This window comes from Lipomyces chichibuensis (assembly GCF_038497645.1).
Source record: "Lipomyces chichibuensis strain CBS 12929 unplaced genomic scaffold V1513scaffold_10, whole genome shotgun sequence".
NCBI classification, from domain to species: domain Eukaryota; kingdom Fungi; phylum Ascomycota; class Lipomycetes; order Lipomycetales; family Lipomycetaceae; genus Lipomyces; species Lipomyces chichibuensis.
The window spans coordinates 74,911-95,403 of record NW_027117462.1 but is presented as its reverse complement, the minus strand read 5'-3'; the positions used below and the strand labels follow the sequence as shown (position 1 = coordinate 95,403).

General features: G+C 48.3%; 10 protein-coding genes across 10 annotated transcripts; 4 read left to right on the top strand and 6 right to left on the bottom strand.

Moving 5' to 3' along the window:
• Positions 1 to 242: 242 nt before the first annotated feature.
• On the top strand, positions 243 to 1,580 carry V1513DRAFT_430819 (uncharacterized protein; the record flags this gene model as incomplete). Its single annotated transcript, XM_066896357.1, has 1 exon — positions 243 to 1,580. One exon carries the CDS (start codon positions 243 to 245, stop codon positions 1,578 to 1,580), a length of 1,338 nt encoding a protein of 445 aa, XP_066754278.1.
• A 245-nt stretch (positions 1,581 to 1,825) lies between these two features.
• Positions 1,826 to 3,085, top strand: V1513DRAFT_442183 (uncharacterized protein). The gene has a single exon (XM_066897625.1). The coding sequence runs from the start codon at positions 2,208 to 2,210 to the stop codon at positions 3,048 to 3,050; it is 843 nt and encodes a 280-aa protein (XP_066754277.1). The 5' UTR covers positions 1,826 to 2,207; the 3' UTR covers positions 3,051 to 3,085.
• Positions 3,086 to 3,204: 119 nt separating this feature from the next.
• On the top strand, positions 3,205 to 4,254 carry V1513DRAFT_398038 (mitochondrial 37S ribosomal protein bS18m). Its single transcript, XM_066895427.1, has 2 exons — positions 3,205 to 3,493; positions 3,546 to 4,254. Exons 1-2 carry the CDS (start codon positions 3,304 to 3,306, stop codon positions 4,169 to 4,171), a joined length of 816 nt encoding a protein of 271 aa, XP_066754276.1. The 5' UTR covers positions 3,205 to 3,303; the 3' UTR covers positions 4,172 to 4,254.
• On the bottom strand, positions 4,212 to 6,231 carry V1513DRAFT_21237 (rab-GTPase-TBC domain-containing protein). Its single transcript, XM_066894365.1, has 6 exons — positions 6,058 to 6,231; positions 5,965 to 5,995; positions 5,837 to 5,909; positions 5,723 to 5,785; positions 4,533 to 5,667; positions 4,212 to 4,485 (listed from the first exon to the last, which is right to left on the bottom strand). Exons 1-6 carry the CDS (start codon positions 6,070 to 6,072, stop codon positions 4,252 to 4,254), a joined length of 1,551 nt encoding a protein of 516 aa, XP_066754275.1. The 5' UTR covers positions 6,073 to 6,231; the 3' UTR covers positions 4,212 to 4,251.
• An 838-nt stretch (positions 6,232 to 7,069) lies between these two features.
• Positions 7,070 to 8,085, bottom strand: V1513DRAFT_377666 (kinase-like domain-containing protein; the record flags this gene model as incomplete). The annotated part of the gene is made up of 2 exons (XM_066894959.1): positions 7,070 to 7,882; positions 7,978 to 8,085. 2 exons carry the CDS (start codon positions 8,083 to 8,085, stop codon positions 7,070 to 7,072), a joined length of 921 nt encoding a protein of 306 aa, XP_066754274.1.
• Positions 8,086 to 9,966: 1,881 nt separating this feature from the next.
• V1513DRAFT_424479 (cytochrome c-like domain-containing protein) lies at positions 9,967 to 10,539 on the bottom strand (the record flags this gene model as incomplete). The annotated part of the gene is made up of 3 exons (XM_066896080.1): positions 9,967 to 10,221; positions 10,360 to 10,415; positions 10,524 to 10,539. 3 exons carry the CDS (start codon positions 10,537 to 10,539, stop codon positions 9,967 to 9,969), a joined length of 327 nt encoding a protein of 108 aa, XP_066754273.1.
• Positions 10,540 to 11,322: 783 nt separating this feature from the next.
• V1513DRAFT_442166 (uncharacterized protein) lies at positions 11,323 to 13,441 on the bottom strand. The gene has a single exon (XM_066897624.1). The coding sequence runs from the start codon at positions 13,132 to 13,134 to the stop codon at positions 11,659 to 11,661; it is 1,476 nt and encodes a 491-aa protein (XP_066754272.1). The 5' UTR covers positions 13,135 to 13,441; the 3' UTR covers positions 11,323 to 11,658.
• Positions 13,442 to 13,834: 393 nt separating this feature from the next.
• Positions 13,835 to 15,940, bottom strand: V1513DRAFT_442164 (uncharacterized protein). Its single transcript, XM_066897623.1, has 4 exons — positions 15,156 to 15,940; positions 14,863 to 15,102; positions 14,680 to 14,808; positions 13,835 to 14,625 (listed from the first exon to the last, which is right to left on the bottom strand). The coding sequence occupies exons 1-4, from the start codon at positions 15,851 to 15,853 to the stop codon at positions 14,022 to 14,024; spliced, it is 1,671 nt and encodes a 556-aa protein (XP_066754271.1). The 5' UTR covers positions 15,854 to 15,940; the 3' UTR covers positions 13,835 to 14,021.
• Positions 15,941 to 16,036: 96 nt separating this feature from the next.
• Positions 16,037 to 17,188, bottom strand: V1513DRAFT_442160 (HIT-like domain-containing protein). Its single transcript, XM_066897622.1, has 5 exons — positions 16,900 to 17,188; positions 16,793 to 16,846; positions 16,682 to 16,738; positions 16,512 to 16,631; positions 16,037 to 16,455 (listed from the first exon to the last, which is right to left on the bottom strand). Exons 1-5 carry the CDS (start codon positions 16,948 to 16,950, stop codon positions 16,216 to 16,218), a joined length of 522 nt encoding a protein of 173 aa, XP_066754270.1. The 5' UTR covers positions 16,951 to 17,188; the 3' UTR covers positions 16,037 to 16,215.
• On the top strand, positions 17,187 to 20,492 carry V1513DRAFT_21133 (kinase-like domain-containing protein). The gene is made up of 3 exons (XM_066894362.1): positions 17,187 to 17,805; positions 17,859 to 19,537; positions 19,587 to 20,492. The coding sequence occupies exons 1-3, from the start codon at positions 17,362 to 17,364 to the stop codon at positions 19,990 to 19,992; spliced, it is 2,529 nt and encodes an 842-aa protein (XP_066754269.1). The 5' UTR covers positions 17,187 to 17,361; the 3' UTR covers positions 19,993 to 20,492.
• The last annotated feature ends 1 nt before the right edge of the window (position 20,493 follows it).

The window sequence follows — 20,493 nt, the reverse complement described above, 5'->3', positions numbered from 1 at the left end:
GCTGCAGTCGGCACGCCTAGTTTGGTTCTCTGGTCTATTACTACTGTAAACGTCTTTCCTTCTCTGTCCCGCGCCTCTCCCGACTTCCCCATCTCCTCGCCGCCACTCCGCCCGTTCCCTCCGACTCTTTCCCTCCTCCTCCTCCTTTTCCCCCCATTCTCCCCTCACCCGTTTCTTGTTATCATTGTTTGTCTATATAGCGCCACGCTCTCCCCCTTCCCCCCCTTTTTTCCGGCTCATCCATGCGCAAGACGCTTTCTGTCCCTGCGATCGCAGACCTAGTCAATCCTTCATCGTCATCCTCCTCGTCTACTGCTTCTCCAACTTCCAATCCGTCGCCACATTCCTATTCCACAGACTCCTCAAATCAACAAAATCAGACTATGGCCACTCTCCATGCCCAGCCTCCTGCGGCTCCGCACCATCCTCCGGCAGAGCTCCCGCGGCCGTACAAATGTCCAATGTGCGACAAAGCCTTCCATAGACTCGAGCACCAAACCCGACACATCCGCACACACACCGGCGAGAAACCCCACGCCTGCACGTTCCCCGGCTGTCAGAAGCGATTCTCCCGATCGGACGAACTCACGCGGCATTCGCGCATCCACACAAACGCAAACCCGCGGCGGAGCTATAAAGCGGCCCAGCAGCCTGCTGCACAAGGAGAAGAGAATGCGAGCGTCAAGTTCAGCAAGAGCGCGCCAACTTCGAAAGCAACAAGTCCGAACGTGTCGCCGCCTCATGTCCATGTCCAGATCCAGACTCGGGCCTCAAGCGGGTACTCGTCCGGCACTTCGACCCCCACATCGACGGGTCTTCCACTGCCGTTCGACATGCACATGCTGGCGACAGCGGCATCGCAACAGCTCGAGCGTGAAAACAGTGCCCACTCTGCCCGCTCGCGGTCGTCGCTCTCCATCCTATCCGCCGCTAGCAACCACCACAGAGGGTTTCCTGGCCTGGCTCCGCTAACCCCATTCAACGCGCCGACATCGACGACGAGACCGCATGATGACGACATGTTTGTGCCCCGCGTCTCGAAGCGATCTCGACCAAACTCGCCAGTGTCCACGGCACCGTCGTCGCCAACCTTTTCGTCTTCCGATAGTCCAACTCCGGACCATACGCCGCTCGTCACTCCCGCGCATTCGCCACGACTGCATCCGCGGGAATTGGAAGCACTCCAGGGCGTGCAACTGCCGTCAATACGATCACTCTCACTGCGACACATGCCGCCGCCACTCATGCCACTCGAAGTCGATTCAAGCCAGAATTCTCCGGGCGGCATCGCGAGCGGGAATGTCAGTCGGTCCACATCCGGTACTAACTTGCGGCTACTCCCAATCTCGGACTTCCTCGCGCCTCCCGTACCGTCCTCGACTTCGGTACCACCAATAAAAATCTTCGCGCCGACGTCGTCTCCGAACCAGGCTCCCATGGATCTGAATTCGAAGCGAGTACTTCCTCCGCCTACATCCGCGCCAGGAGGTACTCGCATGTCCGTCGCGGACCTGATTCACGGCACATCAAGCAACTCGTCCAGCTCCAGTTCGAGCATCAACGAGGACGCACGGTGGTAATTATATGTTGCTTGTTCTTGATCGTTAATCGTTGGATATGGGAATAACTTTGGCTTTGTTGTGGGTATTCAGTATTTATATCATTAGACTGTGGTTTATTTGGTTTTATGGGTGCAATTGATAGACTTGTTTTGTTATTTGCTATTTGCTTACGGTTTATTATATTGTCTTTGCGTCTCTCTTCTCTTGTTTTATATACTGGGATCGGTGTATTTATCTATGACTGTTACGTATTATTTTGTGGTGGCAATTAAATTACTACAATTTTGTCAACATTGACTGAAGCTATGTAAAGAAACCCCGCGTTTGGTTCGCGATCACATGCATATTGGGGAAAACACACGTGCGAGGTTTTGTTTGATCTACAAAATTGCTGCTGCAGCCGAAATGAGCCAAATCCGCATGTGAAAAGTTATTGCATACCTAATCTAATCTATCTATTATTCTCGTTGTTGAACCTGAATGAGGCAAAGCGTTCTCCGGAATTGTCAACCTCTGTCTGTCCTTTCGTCCGGACGAAGGCCTCTTGTCTCTGTAATCTCACGCACTCTCTTCAGGCACAAAGCCATCCTCAACTTAGTCGAGGTTTTGACTGGATCACCAACCGCCTTCGAATAGCTGCATATTATGTCACGTGACAATGACGTAATACAAAAAAACCAAATGTTATCGCAAATTACTGCATCCCCCAATGCAGACCTAGCGAATATCAGGAAACGAGCATTCATAACTAAACGCCAAAGGACGAGCTTGCTGATGCCGCCGGACGATACCACTTGCGCTTTATGTGGCGAGTCGACTTGGATTGCACTCGCGGGCCCCGAGTCCGAGTTAGAGTCCGATTCGGACAATGAAATGATTCCTGAACAAGCAGCGGCTACGTCGACGAGATACCCGAAGCCAGTGGACGAGGCAGACATGGTTCCTGACGACGTTGTCCTGCACAACTGTCCGTCCGCCCACCATTTTCACTGGCAATGTTTCCTGTCGCATTCCGAGCCCGAAACTCACTGTCCCGCATGCCACACCGCCATTGTTCCCAACGACGACGATGCGAAGCTATTAGCTACCATAAGGAATGAGGGTGGCCAAGAGGATGACTTTGATTTACGACCCGTGTTGATCGAAGAACGATTATTCGCAACATCACCGCACCTGCGCACACACGCAGCGTTATGTGCGGCATGCTTCACAGGCGACGAAGCCTCCGTCCTCGACATCCTCTCGTCGCCATCGTCGTCGCCGGCCGAAATATCTCACTTGATAAACACTCCCGATCTCGACAAGCATTGGACGCCGCTGTTCTACGCTGCCGTGTCTGGCCGCACCGGCATCGTCGCGTTGTTGCTCAACAACGGCGCTGACCCGAACGTCCGCGACAAGTTCGAGCATGTGCCTGCCGAATACGCGAACGAGGAAGGTCATGTGGAAGTGCTAGATTTGCTGAGAGGAGCAAGAGGTGTATATTAGTCCATTTTTCTATATTCTATGTATTTAATTGTATTTTTTATCCTCTCCGTGATAAGAGAAGACGTGAGTTGCGTGATACTTTGCACGTACTTAACCCTTACCCAGTATCCTTACTCGAAAATTTGTCAGAAGGCTCGCGAGATTCGGGGAACAACGTCCAAACAATTCGACGACATCAATTTGCGCCACGATAATTTTGGTTAATTCGACCCAGCGGAGATAGACCGTAGGACACGCATTCCGTACCAAGAACATGCGGGTATCACCACTGTCACCGCTGAACGCGACATGCCGGAATATCGCGCGGCGAGCGACGAATATAATACCGATAATTTCGGTTTCGCACTCACAGTTCCGGTCCGCGTCTAGTAATGCGCAGAAGAACAGTGCGAATGGTAGTAGTCAGAGAGGCCGGCAGCGGACTCAGGCCCAGGATATGGAATGTATGGTGGTGGTTTTTTTTTTAATGGGATGAGTATTAAACAAAGCATTTAGCATACGAAACTCGAATCCGCGAAGCAGCACGCATCCGCGATCTCGCAAACGCATCACTATCCCGCCCACCAGTCTACTCTTCGTCGTCGTCATCGCCGTCATCCTCCACGTCCTCATCCTGGGACCAAACGATCCGAGAAACCACATCGTCCGTCGAAGTCATGCGAGACATCATCGCACAGTTCCCCACCCGCGACGCCATCGCCCGTGTCGCGGCCGAAAGACCGTTCGACGACGCCCTCGCGGGTGACGACAAACGGCAGCGTGTCACCGCCGTCGCCGACTCAATCTCAGAGCTCGGCATCGATCCCCGCCGCGTCTCACACTTTGCGCCGGGAAACGTCTATCAACCGTCCCAGTTCGCGCTCACCGCCGACCCCCGCGCAATCGCGGCCGGCAAGTTCTACGGCGACAGGTTCAAGCTCATCGGCCGCAGCCCGCTCGAGTTCTACAAGGATGCACATTTCCTGTCCGAATTTGTTTCGCCAATGGGACAAATCTACGCCCGCGAGATTACAGGACTATCGCGCAAAAATCATAGGTTCGTCGTACGGGCTATCAAACGTGCTCGGGCGGCAGGTTTACTATCCACCGTTCACCGCGCCATCACGCGGTTGCAATATTAATTTTTCGGTTTATCATCATGGCCATGTATATTTTCCCAACCCGAAAAAAAAAATGTACATAATACAAAGTAATTAACTCGTCATGTCCCACTGGGCCGTAAATGCGCGGTGGCATTCTTGAATAATGATTGCCACATGTACGCTTCGGAAAGTAACAGCTCGACATCCTTCTCGGTCCAGGATTGTGTTGGGAGAGACTGCAGGAACATCATGATTTCCTGGAAATCCATCGTCTGGATTTGCGCAGACCATTTCACTAAGAATGCTGCGCATACATACAAATGAAAGTCTGAAAACCCAGTCGACCCTTCCGCCTATCCAGAATTAGTACCCAATGCCGCACAAATAACCGAAGACTCACCATATACGTATCCCACATGCGAATCGTGTTCTTCACACTAACTTCTCGCATCAACAAGCAATTCATCCACCGGAAACTGAACTGAATAAACTCCACATTCTCTGCCTGCAGATGTTTCGCCAGATGGGAATCGATCCGCTGCGTAAGGTCTTTAAGCGCGGCAACCTGACGCTGGATACCCGGTTGCGCAAATATATAATTATCCTGAATGCCGTCTAACAGTTTCGTCAGGCACCAAAAACTATCTGCCTCGACCACATCGAGGACTTCTTTGGGGATCTGACCAGGGTCAAACGATTCCACGTCAGCGTCGATGTAAGCTGACAAGAATACTTGGAAAAATGGCGTGACGAGATCGTTGATTCCCTGGACGTACCCGCTTGCCGGATGCCGAATGGCCCACACATATAATATCCGCTCTAAACTGCGCTGCGTGGCCTCGAACGAGTACAATTTTAAATGCGGGTTCGTCCGTGGGACGTCGATGTTGATTTGGTGCCACACGGCATGGTCGACCCCGTTCCCGAACGCCTGCTTCGCACCGTCCGCATATTCCCTGCGTTTCCGAGCCAGCGTCGAAACTCGTCTGTCGGCGTTAGATGGAAGATAGCCGAGTAGCAATTGCCATGACATTGGCCGTAGCTCGTCTGGAATCCCTGACCACGCGAGATTGCGTAACGCGGAGATATCAACGTTGCTGGACTGGAGAACTCGTTTAAACTTGTTGATGCGCGATATGCGCGCGTTGAGCAGCTCGATTTCGGCTGCCGACGCGGTGTCGGCAGATGATACGGCAGGGTGGTAGATCATGTGGAGCGAGTTCGCCGGGTCTTTCACGATTCTGTCATAGTGCGGCCTCAGACCGGCTGTGCTGCCTCCATTGCGACGTGATGTCGGGTATAGTTCTAGTCTAGGCGAATGAGATTGAGAACTTGTGCCGTCTTGAGCGGCCATCGGCGACTGTGTCCGTGGGAGTGTGTTCGGCGGGGAAACGGATCTTGAGTTCGGATTGATGCCTAGAGCCATGACATCCTTATCGAAGCTGGCATCCCAGTCGTCATCGAGGTCTGTGTAGGATATGTGTCGATCAAATCGTGGTGCAAAAGTTGATTCGGTTTTAGACTTTGAAGATGCCCTTTTGCGTTGGTTAGTGACCGCAAAGAAATAAATAATCCAGAGAAATCTCCTACCTTAATATATCTGCATGTGAATATCCAGCGCCATACGGTTTTGGATCATCTGATAACACCGGTCTACTCGTCTATCAGCGCCTATAGGTCTGCCAAGTACCCGTGCCCACTCACCGATAACCTTGCGCCGACTGCTGCTGTCTAACGGTCGATTTCAAAAATGTTGCTGCCGCTGTATTCCGTCCAACTGTTCAACCCGTAAACAACGCTACTCCGATCTATCGGGAAAAATATTAAAATACCTAACTGCACCATCTCCTGGTGTCCATTAAACTGGCACATCGTCAGCGACTGCTTCTGTGCGCTGATCTTGCTGCTACCACGTCCAAACTCACCTTCTTAGAGCTCATCGCATATGATTTATGGGAATAGAATATGCCGTCACCACTGCGCCGTCGCCCAGCTCGGATTTAGTATCTCACGATAGTAATCGGCCACGGGTGAATATTACCCAACGCACCGCACCGCGCGGGTATGTTATCCGCTAACCCCTCAAAACCCAAATGTTGACTCGCAGGCACTTCGGTCAAGTACGGAAAACACTCAGCGCTGGTGTGTGTATTCGACGGTTATGATCTTTGGTTGATGTAAATAATAAGTGTTGCTCGCACAGGCGACTCGCTTGGGAGTGCCTTTTTGTCCCCCTGTGACCGTATTTCGAACCAACAATTAAGGACGACGAAACGTAAACCGGCTTACCCGGCGTTTTGTGTGGAAAATAATAATACAACTCCGGACCCCCTCAGACTTCTGGTGGCGATAGCAGAAGAAATTCGCGAATAGGACACGTAGTAGTAGACGGTTATCGACATATGCGAGATTACATTTATTGCAAAGAATGCGATTCATTATGGCATTATCCAGTCTGGACATCAGAAGACCGCGTGACATGATTCACATTCATTATGACTACCTAAAATAAAAGCATCTCAAAAACATACCCAGAACATATTTAACAACAAAAAAAAAACTCCCTATACCAACATATAATAAAAAACCACAGTATGAATGCAAAAACGTATATATCCATGCGCGAATTCCCAAACTACAGTAAGCATAGTGTGAAGTAACAGGAAGTCATAATTTATAAGATAATTGCCGTAAGTGTATGGTCGAATATATATACATATAGATAGATGTTGGCCAAATTTGGATACCAATGGTGGTAGTAGGTAAGAGATTCGTAGGAAAGGTACAAAGATGGGAATATTGTATGGAACCCATGCCAAAGCAGCCGAATGCCTACCCGCAATGAAGGTGACATATCGAGATAAATTGATAAATAGAGACACTGGAAAATAGGTCGGCAAATTTCGGAATGGCGGCCGCTTGATCGATCAATAAAAATCACTCCGCATCTGTATTTCGCTTGTCGATACTATCGACCGAGAGCGACACAGCATGCTTCTTTTCCAGACTTGACGACCATGAACTAGAATTATTATCAATCTGGGGATCAAAATCCTTGAGCCACGGATCATTCAAAACTTCCTCCATCGTCGGTCGCCCTGCAACATCACGGTTCAGCATTCTTCGCATCAAATTCTCGCTCTCTGCGCTTAACCTGTACGGTATCCGTAACTCTGCATTTATAATCTCGTTGCTATCGTAGAATGGGTTTTCCTTGTACATGATTGTGTAAAGAAGAATACCTGCCGCCCATACGTCCTGCTCGCTTCCTCCGTAGGATTGTCCACGAAGGACTTCCGGCGCCGCATAGTCGATTGTACCGACGAAGACCGTAAACGGTCCATTTTTCAAATAAGCAGCGCTTCCAAAATCAATAAGTTTGATATTGCCGTCGCCATCCAATATTATATTTTCGTCCTTGATATCCCGATGTACGACGCCAACTTTGTGAAGATGGTCCACAGCGGACGCGACTTGATAGAAAATACTTCTGCATTCCGCCTCTTCCATGTTCGTCCGGAGTTCGATGTAGTCAAACAGATCCATGCCCGGGATCCCGTGCGGCGCCATCTCGATGTAGTAATTTACTTCATCTTCAAAGAAATCCAGCATGTCAACGACATTACGGTGTGGGTAATTCCGAAGATACTGCAAAACGTGAATTTCGAGCGGAATAGTCCCTAATTTGCGATCTCGTATCCAGGTATCGACTAATATCCGCTTCTTGGTCACATACTTCAGTACGACTTTCTACCAGAAGTCAGTCATGAATTCATTTTCGCAAAACAAGCGGGACCGATCCGCACTACACCATCCTGGCCGATACATACAGGTTCAGTACACACCTCATGCCGTGGCGGCTTATATTGCGCCAACTTCACTTGCCCGTATGCTCCCTGTCCCATGTCTTCCAATATGGTAAACCACTGGATCGACTTTTTGTCGTGGTACATGTCCGTAGTATTTGGCTCGGCTACGACCAAATCCGTCGACATTGGCTCTGAAGTGTTTGTCGGTGCCACAGTGCTAGCTTCCAAAGAACCCATCTCTGAGCCCGATGACGAGGTCAGACTTGGCAATTTTGGTGTACCGATGGGCGAGGATACGGCGCTGCTCGACGAGCTTGAAGCCGACTCGTGCTCGAGCTCGTGCTCGTGTTCGTGTTCGTGCTCGTCCGAGTTCGAAATGTGGAACCCCCGAATGTTGTCTGTCACGACGTCTGCAGTGTCGGCCATGTGGACTTGTTGGCGCGGGGAGGAGGGTGATGAAGGCGGCGAGTCAGCGAACGATGATGAGTCGTCTGTCAGTGTCGACGAGTGACCTGTGGATGACAAAGTCGTGGTTACGTTTGTCGTCTGGCTGTTTACTAATACCACATTCCTATCCGCAAATGAGAACGATGGTCTTGGCTTGGGTGTCGTAGTAGAAATCGTCAACGTGCTCAGTGTCTTAGTTGCTGCTGTGGCGACGAATAGGTTCGTGTGCATAAATCACAAAAGTAATATCCCCACACCGGCAAACTATTGAAATCCACAGACACACGAAAATAAAAGATAGAACACTTTAATTTGCTACTCAATAAACCCCGTTATCCATTGACTTTATGCAGTTGCTGTTGCGGTGTGGTCTCGTGAGATGATGCAAAAATTATTGTAGGGAGCAAAGAGCCGGGATAACGCACTGGTTCCGTCACAGCACTGGTTATCTAGAGAGATCCTTGTTCGTACCGACTTGGTTACCAAACCCGACAGAATATTTCGTTTTTTTTTTCAACCAAACACACACACAACGAGTAAAATGTAGTGACACCTTTGCAAAGAGGATTTAGTTGAACTTCGTTGGTTGGGGTGGTGGGAAGGTTTTACGTTTGGTTCGAACTGATCTCTTTTGACTGCACACTGCTTTTTTTATTATTACGCATAACTGGTTTAGCCTGGTTTCAACCAGGCCAGATTACAAGGTGATAACAAACTCTGTGGCGAGCCCATTTTGCGGCTCATTATTGAGCAGCTGACCCTTTATAGAATTGTGAAACCGGGCAAGTTCAGAATTGGTTCAGGAAGTTTTGAGTGGGGGAAGGAGACAAAAAAAAAGCCAACACATTATTTTTTGCATGGGACCGGCTCGGGCCGGGAAGAAGGAAATCAAGACGATGAATGGCGTGTGACCAATAAATTCTATCAAGACCCCTTCACTTAAGTTATACTTAAATTGTAAAGCAAAAACAATGGGATACTACTCTATATATAGCTCCCTATCAATCTTTTGTCTGCGTCATTGAATGTAAAAAGTATGTTTCCCACGTGCGATAAATTGTTTCGTCTAGTTAAAAACCGAGACCTTTAATGGTGGGCCATCAAACTTGAATAGCAACTGACATATCCAGAATAAAGTATCTTTCGACTCATGATACTGCGTGGAACTATGTATGATTTCATCTTATCCGCTGTACTGAGAGATCAACATTACCATTGGATTGCAATATACCTCCCACAGTGAATCCATGAGAGCAAATCATCAAGCAAAGAGATATAACTCTTCTTATCCCTGAACTTCTACTTCGGTTGGCTGCGGTTGCCTCCGGTTAGCCCTTTATTTAGGCTCACAGACAACAGCATTGGCAAATGGAATAAAGCGCAGTAGTAGGGAGATCTATTTTACAAATACGGATGTCGACAACGACGAGAATTACAACCCATGAAGAACATATGAAAACACATTCCAACATGCATCTTTTAATAACAGCAATACACACAATCTAATTGGACATGACGGGCGACGCGGAATGATGACTGAGGAAAGATTCTATTATTTCGGGCATGAGAAGCGATCGTTTAAGCAGTGGACTTCTTGAGGAAGCTAATGAGATCATTGCGGTCCTTTGGCTTCTTGAGACCAGCGAATGCCATCTTGGTGCCGGGAATGTACTTCTTGGGGTTCTCGAGGTAGTCGAAGAGAGTGTCCTCAGCCCACAGGACACCGGCCTTTTTGTTGGCATCAGTGTAGGTGTAACCGGCGGCCTGGCCGGACTGTCTGCCGAAAACACCGTTGAGGTTGGGACCAACCTTGTTGGCACCACCAGCCTCAGTCTGTGCAAATTGTTAGAGCAGTGGTTTCGTAACGAATAGTATGTAGTAGCTGGCAGATTGCAGAATACCGCTACAGTAGCATCGCTAACCGAAATTCACAAAGCCACAGAACCAAAAGATATCAAATCATATACATACAGTGTGGCACTGGGCACATCGAGTCTTGAAAAGGGAAGCACCCTTGGTAGCGTCACCTGGTAATCCAGAGTCATTTATGATATTCAACTAGCGGAAACGAGACACCGGGAGTAAAATCCGGCGCCAAAGCATGTCGACACGCGCAAATACGAAATCTAACATACCTGGAGCGTAAGGCATTGTGAATTAGTGCGTACAAGTAAATTGACAGAGAAAATGGTAAAGATGCAACGAAAGCGAACCAAAAGGCAGTGAAGAAAAGGATCAGAAGATGATCGAATATAAATTGTCCCCCCGGACGCGACTGAGCCGCGTTGCGCCATACTAGAATGGGCCCTAACCCTCCCGCCTTTCCGAACATCTCGGCGGTCGTACAGAATTTTCCGCGCTCCCATTGGCCGCCACTCCGAGCTTAGACGCCGGGTAAAATTTGTCTTCTCGTCCCGGAATCCTCCGACCAATCACGAGCACTCCGTCCTCAATCCGGTGGCTTCAAACCATAAGCTAAACTTGTAAACGGGCTGCATCGAACATATCCAAAAAATTACCTTGGTTTTTATCACAGAATCGCAGCCACCTTCCCACGATATTCAGCAAAATCCACCCGTTCTCCACGCAAAATTTCGTGTCGTGCTCGTTGAATTTTTTTGGTCGTTCGTCAGCCACGATTGTGGCGCATACTCCTTCATTCGCTAGTGCTCCTACTATCCACAATAATAAGGGATCATACCACTCCTCAATCATCATTATTCTTGAGCTCGTTAATTCTGGCATTATTGACATTTTTTATCACCCAATATCGACCTCTTTCAAACGTAAAATCTGACCGAGAAAATATCGCATTGTGGGTAGTAAGTAGCCTTTCGGCAATATAATATAGCGATTCTGTTTAACCAATTAGGCTACCACAATATTTCACTGGCATTTCTATCCTGGTCTTAAATTTATTGCGCCCAAGCTCTGCCTTTCCGATAGCTCTTTATTCGGCATATACAACATATCTCGCAAACAATAATAACTTACAAGTACAAAAGTTGAGTAGTTGAGTATTACTGACAAATAACCCTTCCCATCGACGATACGCTATTTACTAAATCATTCCTATACTGTAATAACACGATTTCAAACGCAAGAAGATACTAAAACAATAAAAGCAAAGGAAAAAAAAATTAATAATGGCAATAAAGAAGCTGCAACCCGTAACACCGGTACCCCTAAACACATTTAACTCATACTATACAATTATAAACACATCTAACATCTTCTGTGTAATATGGTATATGTACACACGCATACCGCTCAATCCTTCTTCACCTCCTCTGTCTTCCCCTTTTCCGTCTCCTTCTCCTTGCCACCGGGATTTTGCTTCTTTCGATAATCCGCAAAAGACAGCTTCTTCACCGGCCGCGGTGGCTGCGGAGTGGGGCCCACACAGCTCGGCATCACTGGCGAGGGCGACGTCAGTGCAAACGGTGAGTGCATCGGATTTGCCGCCGTAGCGCTCACGGAACCAGGGGTACCTAGCGGCGGCACAATTTGGCCTTGGCCTGGCTGTTGAATACCCGTGAACGCCACCTGGAAAGGAGATTGTGGTGGGAGCTGAACCCGCAGGCCGGTTGGCTTCACGCCATTTGTGCTTGAGGCGGTAGTCGTGGTATCCGATGTAGTGGGTGCTGCTGGACCTATCCGCTGCGGCGGTGTGGGCGGATGAGGTTGTGATTGTAAGGGCGATTGTATGTGTTGCTGTGGTGGCGGATGTGTTAACGCCGGAGGGGATTGTGAAGGCAGCGGGGGACGCGAATCTTCAGTGCTCGTAGTTTGTCGCGGTTCAGTTGCTGTAATAGACGGACTTTGCCGTCTCGCTTGAAGGTCGGTTTCGCGTCGAATCTCTTCTACCGAATCAGAGAACAGTTCTGCTAAATTGGGACCACTCTTGGACTTCGGTGGTGGACCCGATGGTGATGTCGGAACCCATGGTCCACCGGCAGCCGCCTCCGAATTCGCTGACACGCGAATCGACACTGACTCGGTCAATGGTGGTCGTGGTAAAGGTGATTGCGATTTCCGTTTACTGTGCGCTAAAATGTTGGAAGAAGTCGACGCTGGAATTGTGACTGGAGATAGAACCGGTGAAGACGATCCCATAGATCTGTCATCACGCTCTTTGTGCCTCGCCTTAGCTACATCAGGCGAATTATGCCGCTCTTCCTTGACAGTGGCTGTACTCCCCTTTCGCGAACTAACATCTGTGTCTGACGGCGAAACCGGCTCACTCGTACCAGCTTTGCCTCTACTCGACATCGAATCCGGTGACATCTTCGCCAACTCCTTTTCTCTTGTCCTGAAAAATTTGCGCACAAGTAATAATTTTGGTGGCAACCAGTCTACGTCGTCGTCTGTCGACATTTCACTCTCGGCAACGTCCGGATGGTCAACTCCATTAGTAGTCTTCCGATCAATAGGATCACGCCTGTGTGACTGTGAAGGGCGACGATCAGCGACAGGAGATGATCTATCCGAATTTATGGAGGGCGATTGTTGCCTGGCCTTGAGTAGTCTACCATGCCCATTCGGCCCACCGTCCGTATGTTTTGGAGACGGACTGCCGCTCTGCTGAGAGGACCGCTTGCGTTTCTTGATAACTCCAGCGCCAACCGTCCCACTTTGCACATCCTGATGACTATGACTATGATGGTGACTGTGTTCCCTTTCCTCTTCTTGCTCAAGCTGCTTGATGCGAGCCATCATTTTGCGCTCTTCCCGCGCGGACAGCATCGTGCCAAAGACCGATTGCGACAGGGTCGTCGTCGCTAAATACAAACAGGCAAATAGACGGCGCGAGAGGATAGGCGACTGGTGGCCACATTATCTGTTACAAACGTGTGTGGTGGATCAGGCCTCCTGCATGCCGCTGACTAGCTGGGCAGATTTGAGTTGTTGCAATCTGAGCTTGGCCACAATTATTCTGGCTCGCGTTGGCTGTTACTCTTGCTGACGAAACGAGATAGATTGATGAGCGGTCGGTGGATGCCCCAGCGTGGTGCGTGTGGGTAGGCTAGGACGTTCGGTGGGTGGTTAGTGAAAGTCGAAGAGTGACAAGGTTAAAAAGCAAAGGGCGATGTGAGATGGATGACCCGCGATGGACGAGCAGCCCTAACCGTCATCCACTGCGCAGCAGTTAGGGTGCCAAAGCCGGGTCAGATGAGGCAGATTGTAGCTTGCGTTTCTGGCGAAACGTTGCAACTTTAGCCTGCCAGTGTGTCTAATTTTCAAGACACGCACTGTCCAATCAACGCCATTCGACTGCCCGGATGCCGCCTATTCCTCGAGACTTTAGCAATTATTTAAATTATTTACGTTCATGGATCTTGTAGCTGCTGTCGCGCTGCATCGACTAACATAGATATGCTGAGTGATTGAACGCGGAGCCGATTCTGCAAGCTTATCAAACATTGTTAAGCTGCAGGACTGCTTGTTTTTGTTGAAAACAATAGACGTAGATCTATTCCTTGACAGCGGGATTACACCTGTCGGTGATAAGCAGTACCATTCGACATGCTTCCAGTCCTGTCAGGTGTTCTAGCTTTAGTATACAAAACGATTTATTCCAGCCGTAGCAAAATAATCCAATAAGATATATCTACGGAGTTTGTGAATTACATTTAGTCATTCCTCGCCTTCTTCTTCACTGGCTTCTCGTCCTCTGACTCATCGTCATCGTCGTCGCCATCAATAACATCCTCGTCGTCTTCATCTTCTTCACCAGACGCGGACTCATCATCGCCACTGCTCGCGTGGTTCTCGTCGAACTCCTCCGCGATGTCACTGTCATCCGAATCAGCCTGGAAATCCTCGTCAACAGACTCCTCGTCTTCGGACGCAGAGCCCCGCTCTCCTCGCGGTGCAACCTCGACATCCGAATCATCAGACTCACTACCGAGCGCTGCAGCAAGGAAGGTTTGGTCGTCGACTAAATCATTCTTAATCTTGATGTTCTTAGACTTCAGATAGGATTCGATTCCACTCTGCTCCTCGCGGTTAATGCTGGAGTACTGATGCGATATGCCGGTGACTAGCGTAACCGTCAAGTCGAACGTTCGAGATGACGAAACAGACCCGCCAACACGCGACAGCGTCACGGAACTGACATCTGAGTGTGCCATATACACTGTAGGCTTAGGAATGAACAAGAAACTTTTCTCGAGGAAATAAAGATATCCTTCACTGGCTTTCAGTGAGCACTTGACACCGGCTTGGCCATGCGCGCTAGACCATTATATTAACAAACAATTGACGAAACACCCAACGAATCCGACATACCTTTGGAATTGACCAGGCACTGTAATCTTGCGACCCGATAAACCTCGGAAAACTTGGCCGATGACTTCGTGTGCAGCTTGATCGTACTTCTTCTTCAATTTGTCGGCATACTTCTCCTCAAACTCATCACTGTTAGACCAATTAGCATCTGAAGTTAAAACAATATATTAAAATGTCACATACTCCTCGAGATTGAGCTCGACCTCAATTTCCTCCTCCTTCAAGAACTGAATTACTAAAAATGTGTATCGTGTCTGACCCTGTCGCAATGGCGGATCAAGCTGGATGACCAAAACGTTATGTAGTTCGTCAGGCTTGGGTAACAGGAATAACTTCTGAATCGATGTGTACTGAATTTTGTAGTCATACGTCTTACCGCGCAGACGCATGTATGACGGATACATGTCGATGTCGTATCGGCCTCTGTAATCACGTGAGATGTTGGTCCACTCCATTTGCTATCCAGATATACAAACCTTGGCGTGAGAAACATAATATCTGAAAAGGAAACAATAGTTTCGCCGGCAACTTGTCCAATGTCCGCGCGCTCTTTAATAGTTTCGTAAAATGCAGAGGCGGCGTTTTGCTCCTCAATATCTGACTGATCATCGTCGTCATCTTCATTTTTAGGTACGGTACCAGGAACGTAGAATCGCATCTCAACGAGCTCGTCGCGCACACCGGCTGGACCGCGAATCGCCACATCGTGATCAACGCTCAGTTCGATTGCAACTTCGCTCTTGCCAACCAAATTCGAATTATTAACCTGCGCGTACGGGACCTCAAACGCCGGTCGATTCGAAACATTAAACACAAGTTCTGATCTCTCAAACTCTGTTTTCCCCCAATTCCACCCTTTGATCGAATGCGGCCGAGTCTCCAGAACTGTATCAAAGTGATGCTTGATCGTGTTTTTCAGCCGATCAAAGTCGTCGAGATCAAACCCATCAAATTGAATAACACCGCGATCTTTCGTCAACACGCGGCATTCATAACCTTTTGCAGCTCTACTCCAGTGCGCCGAAACGAACTCCGACTGTGGAAGAAGAAACGGCGGCTGAGTTGCGTTCTTCGAGGACGCCTTCCATCCTAGACCTGAGTTTGCAAATCGTAATCGTCCCGGCCGAGATGATTGATTAAAATATATATTCTCAAATTGCGTCATGTCCGACATTTTGACGTCGTGGTATTATATCGGATGATATGCGAAATCGTGAAAGTGCTGATCCTGGCAGCGCTGATGAGTAGATAGATAGTCTTGTTTGCATTGACGCGTCGATTTTTTCAAGACGCGGGAGTCAAGAGGTTGTGAGTCTGTGACTCATGTGATCCACACTGGCCTCTGCAACCAATTTGATTCACAAATTTATTAGACTACAATCTACTGCCTACAGCTTAGCTTGAATTGAATAGTAAAGAATGCAAAGAATAAATTGATATGCATAAATTCAATGCCCAAACCATGCACAGTCTATTATACACCGGTCATTATCCACAATCATGTCATAACCATCAAAGTACCAAACGCCGACTCTTCTATAGGTTACTTTTACTCATCTTAGTCTGTAACATTTCCGCTTCCGCCCACATTTCTTCCTCTGTTCGTGGCATTCGCTCCAAATCAGACAGATCTGGACTGGAAAGACCAACAGTATTAATGGACTTGAGCTGCTGGAAAGAGAGTTCAATGTCCGCGTCCTTGGAGTTTAAAAGGTGGTACACATCATCGACGTTCGGTAGATCATCTAACTTGCGGGGAATAATGTGGCAATGGACCTATAAAAATGCACTTAGAATTGGCCATAAAACTGTCAATTGCTATGAGAAATTACGTGAGGAACGGACTGACCAGCCAGTGGACCGTCTTGTATGGCGATATTCATAGATTGCCCTTTATACACATCTTCTATAACTTCTGATACTTTCTGGACAGTGAGGAATAAATCGGCGATCTATTTGCATTAGAGCTCACTCCACCCAGAGGCTGGTGATGCGATCATACCTCGTCAGCCGATAGATCCTTTACTCTGGGCACTACTCGGTAGGGACAAACCAATACCTAATCAAGCAATTAGTATATGCGGAGCTACGACACCTCTTCCTCTGTACTGACATGTCCAGGTAATAATGGTTTCACGTTCACGAGGGCAAATGAATGTCTCGATTTCTAGATTGATGAGCTACTCCAACTCCTCAGCAAATGCAGCAGTGACAACTCACATAAAACACCTGCCTCGTCACGACGAATGACCCAAAATATATTATAGACATAATGTAACCGGATGCATATAGATTTCAAAATGAGGACAGAAAATGTCGCGACTGCGAGCATTTCAGTTCAGATTGAATTTCAATTCACGTGACTTGACTCGGCCAATGGGGCGTCCGGAATTAGCCTCACGGTTCTGGAGATCACTAGCATCGCGTGCATGTGTTGACTGCCGGCCGCACTATCAGAGATATAGACAATACTGTCAGTCGTACCGCCGCCGTTCTTCGCTACTATCACCTCCCCAACACATTTTTTATACGTCTAGGACCTTTGGACGGGCATCTTCGCCCTTGTAGCAATCAAGCGCTCCGCAGTTCAGCTTAATCTCCTGCTCGCCGCCCTGGCGTCCCCCAAGTGCGCCGATTGCAGCGCAGTGCGCATCCTATCATAATATTACTTGATATGCAATAATGGCCGAGTTCGCCAAGTCCCTATTCCATTTCTCCCCATTTCATTCTTCGGCTGCCGCTGTACGGCAGGGACAGGCGCCGAGCGACTGTGATCCAGCGCCGGATGCCGTGGATCCGGCTGTGCAGCAACAGGTCAGGCAAGCCCCGCAATCACAGCAGCCAGCGCCTGAGAAAGCGGACAAGAAGATCGAGAAGCACGACAAGGTGGAGAAATCGTCCAAGTTCTCTTTTTTTAGTTCTCGGTCTGCTACTCCAAAGTCAAGAACCGGGTCGGCATCACCAGTTGCTTCGCAGGATACTCAGACTCAAATTAACCAGCTGAGCCAGCCGCTCTCGAGCTCAACAGTCAAGGCCGATGAAGAGGACCCCCATTCGCAACTCGCCACCCCGAAGCCTGATCTTGTCGATAAGCGGTTTCCGTCTCTACAACATACTTTTGCAGAGGTATGCGTTTTGCTTTTCGAAAAGACACCAAGGCAAGTTGCTGACATATGCAGGGACCTACGCCTCCAGAATCACCGTCTCCGCAGCACACAGCCTCAGCGTCTGTGACCGAGCCATCGTCACCATCATCTTCATTCTCTTTTTCGAACTTAAATTCCAGTTCGGCAACTGCATCAGTTAAGGCTCCTAAGGGACGGTTGATAGTGAAGATCATACAGGCCCGGAACTTGCGTGTGACTTCGCGTGACCCGTTCCCATACGTCGTCTGCACATTCGAATCAAATGAGTTTATCACACGTGGTCCTAGTCTTACGTCGGCCGATCCGCAAAATAGTCGGATTAGTTCTTTTGTCAACAAGATAGATCCAAGCAAAGCGGGCGGAAACGGCTCATCGTCAGTTATAACGAACGGTATCGCCATTCCGTCTCGCAGTCGGCAGTCCTCTACTACGAACTTGTCCGAATTAACAAGTCGGGCAAATTCAGGTGCTAATCCGAGCTGGAAGCATGAGGCGGTTTTCGATGTGCTGGGCGACAATTCGGAAATTGACGTTAGTATCTACGATCAACACAACAATGACTGCTTCCTAGGGCATGTTCGGATTAAGCCAATTTTACGGCACGAGCAGATTTTTGATGAGTGGTATAAATTGCAGCCTCGTGTGAAGGGTGAGCAAGTGTCGGGCGACGTGCGTTTGCAGATGTTGTATGAAGCTGTTAGCAAGCGTCACTATGGCCCCGATGATTTCGAGATCTTGCGTCTGATTGGAAAAGGTACCTTTGGACAGGTTTACCAGGTTCGAAAGAAAGACACAGATAGAATTTACGCTATGAAGGTTTTATCGAAGAAAGTTATTGTGCAGAAGAAAGAAGTCGCGCATACTATCGGCGAGCGTAACATTCTAGTCCGGACTGCCACCGCTGATTCACCATTCATTGTTGGTCTCAAATTCTCATTTCAGACTCCTACTGACTTGTATCTTGTCACGGATTACATGTCCGGTGGTGAACTATTCTGGCATCTGCAGAAAGAGGGCCGGTTCGCGGAAAAGCGAGCCAAATTCTATATTGCAGAATTGATTCTTGCGCTGGAGCATTTGCACAACTATGACATCGTGTATCGCGACTTAAAGCCTGAGAATATTTTGCTGGATGCGAATGGACATATTGCGTTATGTGACTTTGGCCTGTCGAAGGCAAATCTGGCATCAAATGCAACGACAAACACGTTTTGCGGTACTACGGAATATCTCGCACCTGAAGTGCTTCTTGACGATCAGGGATACACGAAGATGGTTGACTTTTGGTCTCTCGGTGTTCTAATTTTCGAAATGTGCTGTGGGTGGTCACCGTTCTACGCCGAGGACACTCAGCAAATGTACAAAAATATCGCATTCGGAAAGGTTCGGTTTCCAAAGGACGCGTTATCGCAAGAAGGCAAGAGCTTTGTCAAAGGGCTGCTAAATCGCAACCCCAAACATCGCTTAGGCGCTATCGAGGATGCTCGGGAGCTTAAGGCGCACCCCTTCTTTGCGGACATTGATTGGGATCTGCTTGTGCAGAAGAAAGTTCCGCCTCCATTTAAGCCACATTTGTCTTCAGAGACGGATACGTCGAACTTTGATCCGGAGTTTACAAATGCGTCTACGAGTGTATTACAGGGAAGCAGATTCCTGCAGGGTTCCACGCCGTTGTCACCAACTCTTCAGGCGAACTTTCAGGGATTCACGTTGTATGTTATAATTATTTTGAGCTGGATTTAATGGTACTGATTGAGGTAGTGTCGATGAGTCGTCTATAGATGACCACTTTGCTGAACGGAGATTGCCGCCTATGGACGAGGAGGACGATGACTTGTATTTGGATCGGCCAGGCAAATTGTTGCGGCATGACACCTCTGCGACGCTGACTGTGACCAAGAAGTGGTCTGCGCGCAAAGACTCGATCGTGAGCACGCGAAGTTCAGGCATGCACAGTATTCATGTGTCTGACGAGGTTGCCGGTGACATGGACATGGACGACGTAGGAGAGGAAGCTGAGCGCATGGATTCGCTGAAATTCAACGACCGACACACCGATGACGAAGACGGTGAAGAATTGTCGCGCAAGATGAGTGGGATAGAGGACGACAAGCGGAGTTTCTCGGATGACGACTCTTATGTGAATGGGCAACGGATCGACATATGATGGACTCTGGTTCAACATGTTTCATAATATTTAGATAATAGGTAATATTTTAGTAGTACCATGGCGTATCGTATATTTCCCTTTCGCTATTTTGGAATTTTCATTGATCATGGTGAATGCATTTGTATTCAGCCTGGTGGGAAGTTAACTTGAGTTGAATCGCTGTTGCCGCTTATATACATTACAACATTATTTGGTCTTCATTTATCTGTCTACATATATTTTTCTAATACTGTTATGATAACGTCGATATATATGATTTATTCGAGTGAGTTTGTTGCTAGTAAGGCTTATTTCATTTTGTTGGTCCCATGTATTTGTCGTTTACATTGTTTGTTGTCATTTCGATAAGTTGTTCCTAAATTGGTCCGCGCTCTGAGAGTTTGACTCGATAATACAGAGTAATATAAAATTTGCACGTTCTAGGGGGGGCTGAGGAAGTTAGCTGTTTTGGTATTAGGTGTCGAAATTGACGGGCGGTTGTTTTGGTTGCTATGGCGA

What these genes read in the sequence shown, in the direction of transcription:
- V1513DRAFT_442183 (XM_066897625.1), top strand. Translation starts at nt 2,208, where the DNA reads ATGTCACGTGACAATGACGTAATACAAAAAAACCAAATGTTATCGCAA.
- V1513DRAFT_398038 (XM_066895427.1), top strand. Translation starts at nt 3,304, where the DNA reads ATGCGGGTATCACCACTGTCACCGCTGAACGCGACATGCCGGAATATC. An exon ending in TCAGGCCCAGGATATGGAAT is followed by an intron (nt 3,494 to 3,545) that starts GTATGGTGGTGG and finishes CAAAGCATTTAG; the next exon opens with CATACGAAACTCGAATCCGC.
- V1513DRAFT_21237 (XM_066894365.1), bottom strand. An exon ending in CCAGGAGATGGTGCAGTTAG is followed by an intron (nt 5,910 to 5,964) that starts GTATTTTAATAT and finishes CGGGTTGAACAG; the next exon opens with TTGGACGGAATACAGCGGCA. An exon ending in TCACATGCAGATATATTAAG is followed by an intron (nt 5,668 to 5,722) that starts GTAGGAGATTTC and finishes CCAACGCAAAAG; the next exon opens with GGCATCTTCAAAGTCTAAAA.
- V1513DRAFT_442166 (XM_066897624.1), bottom strand. Translation starts at nt 13,134, where the DNA reads ATGCTGTCCGCGCGGGAAGAGCGCAAAATGATGGCTCGCATCAAGCAG.
- V1513DRAFT_442164 (XM_066897623.1), bottom strand. Translation starts at nt 15,853, where the DNA reads ATGTCGGACATGACGCAATTTGAGAATATATATTTTAATCAATCATCT. An exon ending in ATTATGTTTCTCACGCCAAG is followed by an intron (nt 15,103 to 15,155) that starts GTTTGTATATCT and finishes ACGTGATTACAG; the next exon opens with AGGCCGATACGACATCGACA. An exon ending in GTGCCTGGTCAATTCCAAAG is followed by an intron (nt 14,626 to 14,679) that starts GTATGTCGGATT and finishes ATAATGGTCTAG; the next exon opens with CGCGCATGGCCAAGCCGGTG.
- V1513DRAFT_442160 (XM_066897622.1), bottom strand. Translation starts at nt 16,950, where the DNA reads ATGTCTATAATATATTTTGGGTCATTCGTCGTGACGAGGCAGGTGTTT. An exon ending in AGGATCTATCGGCTGACGAG is followed by an intron (nt 16,632 to 16,681) that starts GTATGATCGCAT and finishes TAATGCAAATAG; the next exon opens with ATCGCCGATTTATTCCTCAC. An exon ending in CTGGTCAGTCCGTTCCTCAC is followed by an intron (nt 16,456 to 16,511) that starts GTAATTTCTCAT and finishes GCATTTTTATAG; the next exon opens with GTCCATTGCCACATTATTCC.
- V1513DRAFT_21133 (XM_066894362.1), top strand. Translation starts at nt 17,362, where the DNA reads ATGGCCGAGTTCGCCAAGTCCCTATTCCATTTCTCCCCATTTCATTCT. An exon ending in TACAACATACTTTTGCAGAG is followed by an intron (nt 17,806 to 17,858) that starts GTATGCGTTTTG and finishes TGACATATGCAG; the next exon opens with GGACCTACGCCTCCAGAATC. An exon ending in AACTTTCAGGGATTCACGTT is followed by an intron (nt 19,538 to 19,586) that starts GTATGTTATAAT and finishes TGATTGAGGTAG; the next exon opens with TGTCGATGAGTCGTCTATAG.